The 13,238-nt window shown below is 41.6% G+C and overlaps 1 protein-coding gene and 1 non-coding gene across 2 annotated transcripts in view; one reads left to right on the top strand and one right to left on the bottom strand.

Annotated features, from left to right (window-relative positions):
* Positions 1 to 13,238, bottom strand: part of STAT1 (signal transducer and activator of transcription 1) — a 109,546-nt gene that overhangs the window by 73,505 nt on the left and 22,803 nt on the right. Inside the window, exons 4-7 of the mRNA XM_073633172.1 lie at positions 7,658 to 7,756; positions 6,614 to 6,703; positions 4,037 to 4,115; positions 1,384 to 1,475 (exon numbers count right to left, since the gene is read on the bottom strand). Of these exons, the coding sequence (XP_073489273.1) occupies positions 1,384 to 1,475; positions 4,037 to 4,115; positions 6,614 to 6,703; positions 7,658 to 7,756 (360 nt within the window). The remainder of the gene's footprint in view (positions 1 to 1,383; positions 1,476 to 4,036; positions 4,116 to 6,613; positions 6,704 to 7,657; positions 7,757 to 13,238) is intronic.
* On the top strand, positions 8,216 to 8,323 carry LOC141101917 (U6 spliceosomal RNA). The gene has a single exon (XR_012235052.1). It is a non-coding gene; the product is annotated as a U6 spliceosomal RNA (small nuclear RNA).

Here is a 13,238-nt window from a genome sequence, read left to right as displayed (position 1 = left end):
CTCTTTCTACATTTCTTTGTCCTTTGTTTCACTCTGTCTCTCCATCTTTTGGTATTCATGCATCTTTTGGTATTCATGCATCTAAACCTGTTTTGATGTTTTTTGATATTTGGATATTTGTAGGGGTTCTACGTTTTTTTCCCGTCTGTTCATGTGGTCAAAGAGCAGTGGATCTATTGTAATTGTTAATCGACTAGAGTTCTCTTTACCGCTTTATCCATTTATGTCCATCTGTTTAAATTACTTATTAGACCACGCAACACTGCGACTTTGCATTTGTGCCTTTTTTGTATTGGCACCCCATGAACTGACACTACCACATACAATTATTGTATGTTTTTATATGTCTTGGTATATGTTTTAGAGATTTATATATACACACAGTTTCACTACTAAAGGTTGCTTTGGAACCACATGTACACAGTTTTGTTTATAAATGAATTTAGTTGCTCTATCGTTACTGTTTCATGTTTTCATGCGCTTCCACTAGATTACACATAGTGATGATTTTACTCTTTGTGATTATCTGACCATCATTTTTGTGGTCCACCTCCGTGTTTTCCAGGGGCTTTGTATGTTTTTCTTCTGGCCACATGTGTTTGCAATTAAAGACCATTAAATATATGTGATATGTTCTAACTTAGTATATATTTGCTAAGCAATATGTGGTCATTTAGCTATGTTTAAGCAACGTTGATGTTGTGAAACGCGTCAGTTATCTTGCCTTGCTTCTGTTGTCACATGAACTTTGACTATCGGAACAATAAAGGCTTTTATCGGAGCGTCCAGATTTATTTTCTTCATTATTGCTTATGCTGAGCCAGCACCTGTTATTTCCACATTGAGGAGGGCGTTACTTTCAGTTCACTACCTGGAGCGGTTCATCCTTTTTTCTCTTGTCCTGGGCTTCTTTCGCTCTGTTAGGCTTGCAATTATCTGTCATTTCTGCCCACAACTTTTTTGATTCCTGGTCTACATTTATACCAATCTTGTTTGTTATTTGTTTTTTCTTTCTGTACATTGTATTGGTGACAAGGGACTGCCGTTTTAGCTATTTGCCATGCTATGGTGCAAAGTGGTAAAAGCATATGGTCAACTTATCTCTGTATGCTATTTGCACCTTTGAATAAAAATTATATAAAGCACAACTCCAGCACATGGGACGCTCTAATCTTAGTTTTTTCTCCCTGGCACTGGACAACAACTCAACTGCAGTATGCACACAAAGGCAAAACTGAGGCTATCAAGGCACAGTTTATGGAATTCAGCTCTCACCCAGCACACAAATTGTCCATTAAATACTAAATATCAGTTTCACTACTTAAAAATGCATATATCTATAATGCTATATGCATACATAATATATAATAAAAACAATCATACCTTTCTTCGAAGACTCACAGTAATGTGCATATTTCTTAAAACCAACTTTTCCTGCTTCAGTTCATTTTGTGCAATTCCATTATGCTCATTTTCTGAAATGCAAAATCCTAATTACCCATAACAAGTTACAACAATGCTAGCATGTGTGAAGATAATTAAGTATTTAAATATTGGCTTGGATTGGTGAAGGAACTGGGAACCCAGATTTAGTAAGTGTCCTGCAGCGGGGTTTGGTAAAAGTTGTTTTTTTAAGCTTTAAACACTGTGGGGTTATTTACTAAAACTAGAGAGTGCAAAATCTGCAACTCTGCATAGAAACCAATCAGCTTCCAGGTTTTATTGCCAAAGCTGAAGTTAGAAGCTGATTGGCTACCATGCACAGCTGCACCAGATTCCGAGTGCTCCAGTTTTAGTAAATCTACCCTTGTATGCCATCTTCTCCTTTTTTCTGTGGTCATTGAGGATCCATTGAGATATTCATGCTGAGAGCACCATCAGTGCTTTTAAATGACAGCTGATGGGTAGAGAACCTGAATTACTGAACTGTGTTTTAAGTTGAAGGGTAGATTATCTACCTGTTACTTCACATGTCCTTACTAGACAGAAGAAGGTTTTGGTTGGAGTTGGCCTTTAGGTCATGAGCAATAACAGGTACATAAATTTGCATTAAATCTTATTACAAGAAAAAACTATATGCATCGAGTTTAAAAGAGAGATAAAGTTTTTTTCTTTTGTAATCATACTTACCTTGGTGGATGCAGTATTGGTCCGATGCTGCATCTGTTCCCTGGGGTCTCTGCACTGAGAACCGAGCGACCACCGCTGATCGCTGTGTTTTCAGAGCTCCGTGATCAAACAGGTGTAGACTGTGAGTCACAGCTCTCTGCTCCGCTCCCTCCTCGCTCACTTAAGCGCAGGGCTGTGGAGGGGGCGGCTGGCTCAGGCTCTCGGCGGCTCGCTGAGAGGCTGTGACAGGTATCAGTCCAGGCATCCGGCAGATCCTGACTCCGTAGTCGTGATGACGCGGTGCCTGGACTGACAGCAGTGACATCAGCAGAGAGCGGACTTCAGCCCACTCTCTGCTAAAAATGGGTCACAGGAGTGCAAAACTAATTGCACTCCTGTGATCCATAGGAGAAGTATAGCCAAACGAGCTTTGGCTGGATTTCTCCTTTAAGGATCAGAATAAAACTGAAGACATTTGAGGTAAGGTTCTAAAGCTAGAATTATAATCAAAATTTCAGGCATTAACACACACACTCACTCACAAACACACACTTTAAAAAGCAATATAATACAAAGATAAAAAGTAACTTTTTTTTTAGGTTTACTAACTTTTTGGACTTCTGGTTAAGGCTAGCACACTTCTTACTATTGTTTCAACTCAGGTTAAATTGGCATCTAAGGTGAAATACTCAGCAAAGCACTTCACTTTTTTTTTCTTTTTCAATAAGTTTTTATTGAGTGTTCGAAAGAGGTTGACAGAGACAAAATGTAAAAACAAAGCAGAGGTCTTTGTATAAATGACAATTGTCAGTACCAGAAAAATTGCGCAAAACTGTACAGTGCATTGTAGTGCAAATTATAAACCACACCCAAACCTAATTAATGGGAGTTCCAATGTGAGTGCCATGTGGTTCAGTGGAGATTTTGCAAATGTCATACAAAACTAGAGAGAACCAGAAAACAGAAGGAAAAGGAAGGAAGTAAAAAAAGAAGTAAGACCAAATGGGTAAGAAGGAAAGGGAGAAGGATTGGGGGGGGGGGGTCAATCAGAGGGGATAACGTCATTCCTGGGCCCAAGCATACTATGTTGTATAACTCCAATAGCCGTCGATCCAAGCTGCGTGGAAGAAATGTAGACACCCACAGCTCCCATACCCAGTGGAATTTGGACTTGTTGCCCTGAAGCTTAGCAGTAGGTTTTTGTTATGTAGGGTCCAATGTACTTGAGATTTGACTTCAGAAATGGGTAGGTATTTTGAGAGCCATGCTTTGGCGATCACCTGTTTTGTGGCGGTAAGTATATGTGTAATAAGAATAAACTGAAATTTAGACAGTTCCCCTGGTCTCCGGTTATGGAGGGCCTCCAGTGGGTTCAGAGGCACTGGGGGAGATTTACTACAACTGGTGCACTCAGAATCTGGCACAGCTGTGCATGGTAGCCAATTAGCTTCTAACTTCAGCTTGTTCAGTTAGAGGCCATTCACACAGGGACGACTTGTCAGGCGACCTAGTCGCCTGACAAGTCGCCTTCCGTTCTGTGCTATGGAACCGTTCTAAGGGGAGCGACGCAAGTCGCTCCGACTTAGAAAAAAGTTCCTGTACGACTTCGGGGGCGACTTGGGGCGACTTGGATAGACTTCTATACAGAAGTCGTTTTGCAAGTCGCCCGGGCAGTCGTTTGCGGGTCGCCTTGCTGAGGCGACCTGCAAGTCGTGTTGCCCCTGTGTGAATGGGGTCTTAAGCTTTGGCAATAAAACCTGGAAGTTGATTGGTTTCTATGCAGAGCTGCACCAGATTTTGTACGCTTACACTTTAGTAAATAACCCTCACTGTTTGAAGCACTTCACTTTTTTGATAAATTAGAAATGGATTTAGCCTATTTCCATATGTTTAATGGTTAAACTGACTGGATTAACCAAGTTCTCACCTCTGCTTTGTATAGTTTTACATTTGAAGTCATATTCATCTTGTAATTCCTCCAAATTTTTGACTTCTTGTTCTAGTTCCTACAAATGATAGAAATCCTGTCTGTAAAACATGTCACCCAAAAACTTCAGTTTCAAATAGATAATATTCTATTTACCACCGTCAGATTCCTATAAATAATATCTTAGTTATCACTGTCACTACAACTTAGGAAATAATAATTGACATGGTAAAACGTATAATTTATATAACTTATGAAACTTATAAATGTTGGCCAACATCGGCCAATTCAATAAAAAACGGCTGACATTTGGCCCGTGTGTATGTCGGACGAGAATGCTGGAAAACCAGCAGCCGGTCGATCAACGCTCCCAGTGAATGGCTGAGAGCGTCGATAGGTGTGTTCTGGCGCATCCCCCCCTGTCAGAACACAACAGCTCAGCGGGGGAGATCGCTGTAATAACATTGGATCATTAGTACAGTGGCTGCAACCAGAGCTGACAGTTTTTTTCAGTTCAACCAAAAAAATCTAATAGTGTGTACTAGGCTTAACACAGACCTGGAAGTAGATACTGCCTTATTTATTACACAGCAGCTAATTGTCACACAATGGAAGCATTATACCTTAAAGTGGATGTAAACTTGAGCCCGCCTCGGTCCGCCGGCTCAGCGGGAGATCTATCCGTTGATCTCCACTGAGCCGGCGGATGACAGGTCCCTCTCTGCTCACTGAGCGGGGAGGGGCTTGACAGGCGCCGCTGCTGCCTATGGAGGGATCGGAGGAAAACGGACAGCATGTCCGTTTTCATCAGGTCTCACCCGATCCGATCCACCAGTGACGGATTTGGACGTAGGGCCATTCGTCTGCTTTCAGCGGATTGGACCGGGTCCGATGTCAGCGGACATGTCTCTGCTGACATCCGTCGCTCCATTGGCTAACATGGAGCGCCCATTCAGGTCCGCCATCAAAACTGACAGGCGGACCTGAACGGTCCGATCGTGTAAAAGGGGCCTAAGTCCCGTGTTCCGTTCTTCTGTTATCAGCATGATAACTTCTGACAAGTTCTCTGAGACAGGAGATAAAAGCAGCTGAAAATTTTTGGCAGGGTAGGTGCTATAAATAGATTAGCAGACAGCTTGTCTATTCACAGCAGAGCTCTACACGTTCTAAATCTAAACAGTATATAAAACTGAAGACAGCAGATATACAAATAAAACTTATATAAGATTTGTTTCATCTCTGTGGATCATCTGAGGCTGTTGACTTCACTGGGTATAGGAGAGGGTTTACATCCACTTTAATCTTTTCCCAACTCGGGAATAGATTCAGTAGAAGGTATGACAAGTCAAATGTTTGATCTCTGATAAAGTGGTTTTAAATTGCATGCAAACAACTGACTTTTCTTATTTGTTCTCTTTTGCTCGGTTACAGTGGACCCGAACTCCGAATGAGAGTATTTGCGATGTTATAGACAAAATTTACAAGTTAATTATTAATTTAGTTCCTCTGTGAATAAACTATTGGGAAAGTTTTGTTATAGCTGTTTAATATGTGCAAAAAAGCATGCTGATCCTGGAAGAAATCAACTGAGCTCCTATCTTCCTGATCTAAAATGTGAATGTTATCAGCCCTGTCCAGTTCCTCACTGTGAACTATAGAACACTTACCCCCTATAATGAGAAAGGAAGGTGTCCTGTTAGTCCCCTTTCACACAGGCGGCTGTTCTGCCACTGTTAAAAGCATGTTTTGTTATTTTGAAATTCAGAGAATCCTGGCACAGCGTTCACTTGCAGTTGTACATTGTGATTAGCTGCGTTTACGTGCGTTTACATGCGGCTGTGTTTAGCTGCGTTTGGAACATTATTGGCATTTCTGATGTGCTTCCTGTTGTTTTTCTTTCTTTGTTGCCGCTGCTATCTGCAGGAGAAATAATACACTGCGATTATATGCAGTTATGTGCAGATAGCTGTGCTAAATCGTTCCTGGACGCAGTCAACTTTATTTTTTCTATCTGCACAAAACCGCATGTAATGAAACCGTTGCTAAATGCAGTGTGTGAATGGGGCCATAGGAAAGCATTATGTGTGTTTAGCTGCGGTAGATAACTTCATCTGTCCGCAGCTAAAAGCACAATTCTATTCGCCAGTGTGAAAGGGGTCTTAGTAGTTTTAATTTCTGCACTTCTTAGGACTAGTAAGGTGCAATATCTTAAATGTTTTTGAATACACTTTAACACTTCTATTTTCTTATATCTGTGTGACAGGATCATTTCATCCACTACATGGTATGGAGTTCATTATCAATTCTGCATCACACACTCTTGGTTCACTTTGTGGCTCACTGTTTAGCAATCTGACCCATCATAAAACACTCAACCACTATGATTATATCTATCGTACAAGAGCACATGTCAAAAAATGAGTCCAGCCTTTATATTATTTTACAAAAAGTATTCAAAAATAGATCAATACATTTTGTAAAGTAAATTTAAGAGGCAAAAAGGAAAAAATCTCTTAGAATTATAATATACTTATTGTAACTGATTCTGCACCCCACATAGACATATACACAACTCACCAGAGCTCTGTTTTTTATTTCTGTGACCTTCTTATCAAGCTCTCTGTGCTTGTCCATCATAACTGTATTTTGTGTATTACCAATCTGATTCTGCAAAAAAAGGGAAAAATAGTTACCATGCTAAAAAATAAATCAGGTACAAATAAAGTCAGACAAACAAAGTCACGTATTATAGGACAACCACCCTAAGCACACAGCCAAGATAACCAAGCAGTGGCTACGGGACAACTCTGTGAATGTTTTTGAGTGTCCCAGACTTGAACTCAATTTAACATCTCTGGAGAGATCTAAAAATGCACCGACGCTCCCCATCCAACCTGATGGAGTTTGAGAGGTCCTGCAAAAAAAAAATGGGAGAAACTGTCCAAAAATAGGTGTGCCAAGCTTGTAGCATCATACTCAAAAAGACTTGAGGCTGTAATTGGTGCCAAAGGTGCTTCAACAAAGTATTAAGCAAAGGCTGTGAATACTTATGTACATGTGATTTTTTTTGTTTTTTATTTTTAATAAATTTGCAAATATTTCAAATAAACTTGTTTCACATTGTCATTTTGGGGTATGGTTTGTAGAATTTTGAGGAAAATAATGAACTGAATCCATTTTGGAATAAGACTAACATAACAATATATGTGTAAAAAGTAAAGCGCTGTGAATATCTTCTGGATGCACTGTATGCATTGGTTATGTATGAACTGGTCATCCATCACTAAACTTAATTCTGTATTATTGAAAACTGATCAGTAATATAAAGATCAATAACAGTTAATAAGATAAGATGCTATATTAATAGCATTAAGGTAAGATTGTGGTGACCTATCTGTTCCACTAGCAAAGAGCCTTTTGTTTGTGTTCCACAGTGAAAAAAAATCAATGCTCAATACTGCAGGTACACACTAATTAAACTCTCTAATATAAATAGTGATTTTTTAGGTACGAATGAAGATGATTTTCTAGGTACAAGTGAAATTATTTTCCTAATAATCATTCTCTCTATTAGACTATTGGAAACAAAATGATTTTCCTAATTTCAGGTAAAAAAAATACCTGAGAAAATGAACGTGCATTGGCCAAGATTTTGTTTTCCTCTTTTAGGCAGTTGTATATGATCATCGCCATTTGTACTGGGTCTTCCTGGAAGTTATCCTGAAAAAAATAATTGCAAATATTATTTACACTTAAATTAATTGATAGTAGTTTGTACTATCATGTTTTTATTAACCACTTATGGACCAGCCTCGTTTTTGATTTTAGGTGTTTACATGTTTAAAACAGTTTTTTTTTGCTAGAAAATTACTTAGAACCCCCAAACATTATATATTGTTTTTTTTTTTCTAACACCCTAGAGAATAAAATGGCAGTCAATGCAATACTTTTTTTTGCACTGTATTTGCGCAGTGGTCTTATAAGCGCACTTTTTTTTGGAAAAAATTCACTTTTTTGAATAAAAAAATAAGACAACAGTAAAGTTAGCTCAATTTTTTTTTTTATATTGTGAAATATAATGTTACACCAAGTAAATTGATACCCAACATGTCATGCTTCAAAATTGCACCCGCTCGTGGAATGGCGTCAAACTTTTACCCTCAAAAATCTCCATAGGTGGTGCTTGCTTCGGCAGCACATATACTAAAAATTGGAACGATACAGAGAAGATTAGCATGGCCCCTGCGCAAGGATGACACGCAAATTTGTGAAGCGTTCCATAAAAAAAAAAAAAAAAAAAAAAATCTCCATAGGCGATGTTTAAAAAATTCTACAGGTTGCATGTTTTGCGTTACAGAGGAGGTCTAGGGCTAGAATTATTGCTCTTTCTCTACCGGTCGCGGCGATACCTCACATGTGTGGTTTGACCACCGTTTTCATATGCGGGCGCTACTCACGTATGCGTTCACTTCTGCGCACGAGCTCGTCGGGACAGGGGGTTTTTTTAATTTTTTTTTTTATTTTTATTATTTATTTTGCGTGATTTTATTTATTTTTACATAGTTTAAAAAAAAATGTAAACATCCCTTGTAATAGAAAAAAGCATGACAGGTCCTCTTAAATATGAGATCTGGGGTCAAAAAGACCTCAGATCTCATATTTACACTAAAATGCAATGAAAAAAAAAAAAAAAGTCATTCAAAAAAATGACATTGAAAAAAATGTGCGTTTAAGACGTATGGCCGGAAGTGACGTTTGGACGTCGCTTCCGCCCAGCAGTGTTATGGAGACGAGTGGGCGCCATCTTAGCCTCACTCGTCTCCAGGCACAGCACGGAGAAGGATGCGGAGGGCACCGGATCGTGGCGGCAGGGGGCGGGCCTCTCCCGCCACCGATAAAAATGATCCGCCGCAGAAACCACTTTTATCTTAAAGCCGACCGCCGCACAAAAACAGGGATACCGGGGTTATGGCAGCTAGCTGCTGCCATAACAACGATATCCGCCGCCAAAGTTTGGATGTACATCGTCGTGCGGCGGTCGGCAAGTGGTTAAAGCCATGGATAAAGCTGGGTATACACTAGTAGATTTTCATTCAAATATTTTCATTTTAAGATCATTTGTTCAATTTTGGAATCATTAACCAGTCCATAGATTATGAGATTTTCCTTCCTTCTTTCACCAGTGAATGGAAAGAAAAATGCTTGATTTCCCCATCAACACAGTCAATATTGATGAAGGAATCCCTCCCGCAGCGCTATTGTGTTCTGCTGGCATGGAGCCTTCCTGGCTGGCAGAATACAGTGGTTACTGCTGGCAGCAAGTCATTTAAAAAATCCAACAGGCTGGTTGAACCCATGACTATCAATGGACCTTGGGTGCACTTGGGTGCAACCAGCCTGCCCACAGATGGATCGAATATTGTCTGGTCCCTGCTGAACGGGCCCAGATTCGATGCATCTATGACCAGCTTTAGCCAGTTTAAACTGACATGCATTTTTGAATGCAGCAAAAGGAAGATTCAACGAAGCAGGATGGAATTTTTTTGCCTACACGACTTTCTAACAGTGTATGTGGTTTTTATTGGGTAAAGTCCATTTACTCCAATCAAATGGTAAAAGCAAACAAAATTGTAAACTACTTTCAAAAGACATTCATCAAACTGTTGATTGAGCCCGTCACCAGTATCTGTCTTTGTCACTTCTGTCTATTGTGGCTTGATATTTTTGTTTGCCTTGTCCAAGTGTTTCAATGATATCTACTTCATCTGATATTTTTGCCGAGGTTGTCAGTAATATTCAGTGTTGTATTTTGTACATGCCACATTTTTCAATAAAAGTAAAACATTTTAAAATTATAAATAGAAAAGTTTTTTTTCTCTTGGTTTGTTTCTTCTCTTTGTTTGTTTGTTTAACCGCTTCCCGACCGTCGCATGACGATGTACGTCGGCAGAATGGCACGGGTGCACAAAAGGGCGTACCCATACGTCAATTTGTAATCCCGGGCTAGCGGGCGAGTGCACGCCACAGAAGCGTGCCCGCGGGTCACACGGACTCGATGTGGCCCATGATCGAGGCGAGGAGGGGCAGAACGGGGAAATGCCTATGTAAACAAGGCATTTCCTTGTTCTGCCTAGTGACACAACAGGGATCTACTCCTCCCCGTCATCGGGAGCAGTGATCTCTGTCATGTCCTAGGTAGCCCATCCCCCCTACAGTTAGAGCACGCTGAGGGAACACATTTAACCCCTCGATCGCCCCCTGGTGTGTAACCCCTTCCCTGCCAGTGACATTTACACAGTAATCAGTGGGTATTTTTTTTGGTCCAAAAATAGTGTCAAAAGTGTCTGATCTATCCGCCGTAATGTCGCAGTTCCTATAAAAATCGCAGATCACTGCCATTACTAATAAAAAAAAAAAAAATTAATAATAAAGGCCATAAATCTATCCCCTATTTTGTAGACGCTATAACTTTTGCGCAAACCAATCAATATTCACTTACTATGTTTTTTTTTACCAAAAATATGTAGAAGAATACGTATCGGCCTAAACTGAGAAAGAAATTTGTTTTTTTATATATTTCTTTGGGATATTTATTATAGCAAAAAGTAAAAAAATATTGCTTTTTTTTCAAAATTGACACTCTTTTTTTGTTTATAGCACAAAAAATAAAAACCGCAGAGGTTATCAAACACCACCAAAATAAAGCTCTATTTATGGGGGGAAAAAAAAGATGTCAATTTTGTTTGGGTACAACGTCACACGACCACGCAATTGTCAGTTAAAGTGACGCAGTGCCGAATAGCAAAAAATTCTATGGTCAGGAAGGAAATAAAATCTTCTGGGGCTGAAGTGGTTAACCTGGATAACATGTAAGGGGAGAGGGAGTAAAATTCATCTCTAAAAGAGGAACTTTGCTAAGTTCACCTTCCAAGTGATACCCACTGACTCTGCCCAGCTTTCTGGTCCGGGCGGAGCTCGTCAGAACATCTGTGGACGCACTGGTGATTTGCTGTACACGTGCAACGACAGAGAAGTTTACAGACTTTCTTGGTTGTGGTTTTTGCGTGTGTGTGCGGGCAACTCTATGTCTGCACAGTGGGTGTGGTGCATGAGCCACAGGGCTCTTTCAGTAACCAAGCTCTGCTATACATGTTTGCACATGCAGCAGGCAGTGAAGACATTCTTGCATAGAGTCGAAAGGGAAACAGCTTCTAGAGTGCTCACTTTAGGGAAAAAAAAAAAAAAACATAATATCCCGTGAATTCTGTCATGGTTGACCTGTCAGAGCGCCGCTCTCCCCTATGGGGGATTGGATGATGACTCACTGTAGAGTCCGTCGTCACCCGATCCGATGACGGATGGAAAGGTAGGTTTTTCCTCCGTCACACTTTTTCGGACCGGAGCGGGTCGGATGTCAGCGGACATGTCACCACTGACATCCGACGCTCCATAGAGATCTATGGAGCGTCCGTTCAGGTCCGCCTAAAAAACTGACAGGCTGACAGGGATCGTCCGTGTGAGAGGCCTTACAGTGTATGTTGTTTTCATTTGGTAAAGTCGATTCACGCAAAAAACGAATGTTAAAAGCAACTGATATTTTTAAGTACTTTCGAATTACATTTGCCAAGTCATCGAATGTACTAAGCATGTTCAAGCGAATATTCAGACAAATATTTTTATGAACATTTGTTCAAAAGTAGGGATGCACCGAAATTTCGTCCTTTTCTGCAATTTGCCGAAAGAGAAATCACACCGATAATGGTGCAGAAAATGGGGCGGGGCCTGGGCGGGGGCCCCGCCCCTTGTGCCACCCATTACGGGGGTGTCGTCAGGGCCGATCCTAGGCGGGTGCAGTTCACCTGGGCGCCACAGAGGTGGGGGCGCTGAAGCGCCAAAGTGCTCCCCTCCATCCTCCTCCTCCTCGTCTGTGTCGAGAGGCGGCTCTCCCCGCCAGTCGCCGCCATTGTGTTTCCCAAGCCCGTCCCCCCTCCCTCCTCCTGTCAGAGGAGGAGAGCGAAGCAGCCGGAGATCGAAGCGGCTGTCTCTGTGTGGAGAGAGACTAGCCGCGCAGTGATGTCGCTGAGAGGGCGGTCCGTGCCTGCAGTGACATATGTTCTCCTCCTCCTCTCTGTCTTAACTACTGCCTGCTGAAATCTGCTGCAATCTGCTGCGATCTGCTCTCCACCTGTTCTCCCATCTGTTTTTATGTACCGTAATGGAGGTGGGGGGGTTTGTCCTGGGGGGGGTCTGTACCAATGGAGGGGGGGTTGTCCTGGGGGGGTCTGTACTAATGGAGGGGGACTGGTTTGTACTGGGGGGTCTGTACTAATGGGGGGGGATTGGTTTGTCCTGAGGGGGTCTGTACTAATGGAGGGGGGTTTGTCCTTGTGGGGTCTGTACTAATGGAGGGGGGTGGTTTGTCCTGAGGAGGGTCTTTACTAATGGAGGGGGGGTGGTTTGTCCTGAAGGGTCTGTACTAATGGAGGGGGGTCTCTACTAATGGAGGCTGGGGTGGTTTGCCCTGGAGGTGTCTGTACTAATGGAGGGGGGTGATTTGTCCTGGGGGGGGTCTGTACTAATGGAGGGGGGGTATCGCTGGGTCAGGTGAGAGGGCCAATCGGCCATTATCTACTAACGTCCATTGGAACTGCAGTCTCTGACCATCTTCTGTGCCATGTCTACAGTTTCTGACCATCCCCTGTACCATGTCTGCAGTTTCTGACCATCTCCTGTACCATGTCTGCAGTCTCTGACCATCTCCTGTACCATGTCTGCAGTCTCTGACCATCTCCTGTACCATGTCTGCAGTCTCTGACCATCTCCTGTACCATGTCTGCAGTATCTGGCCATCTCCTGTACCATGTCCCCAGTCTCTGACAATCTCCTGTATCATGTCCCCAGTCTCTGACCATCTCCTGTATAAAAATATTTTTTAAAAACAGTCATTTTTGGTATTGGTCAGTTTTGGTATTGGTTTTCGGCCTAGTGTAAGTTCATTTTCGGTATCGGTTTCGGCACCAAAAAACCCATTCGGTGCACCCCTATTTAAAAGTCTACTAGTGCATGGCCAGCTTTAGTCATTTGTCGCCATCCTTCTCATACCCTACTCCAAATGTAATTTTTCCTAAAAATCATTATTTATGTAAATATCCACCACTTGCCAAACTTTGATAAGGCATAGTGGTAGATAAAACCTCAAAAG

This window comes from Aquarana catesbeiana, linkage group LG06 (genome assembly GCF_042186555.1).
Source record: "Aquarana catesbeiana isolate 2022-GZ linkage group LG06, ASM4218655v1, whole genome shotgun sequence".
Taxonomy (NCBI): Eukaryota; Metazoa; Chordata; class Amphibia; order Anura; family Ranidae; genus Aquarana; species Aquarana catesbeiana.
Note: the sequence above shows the minus strand (reverse complement) of the source record. Positions and strands in the feature narration are given on the sequence as shown.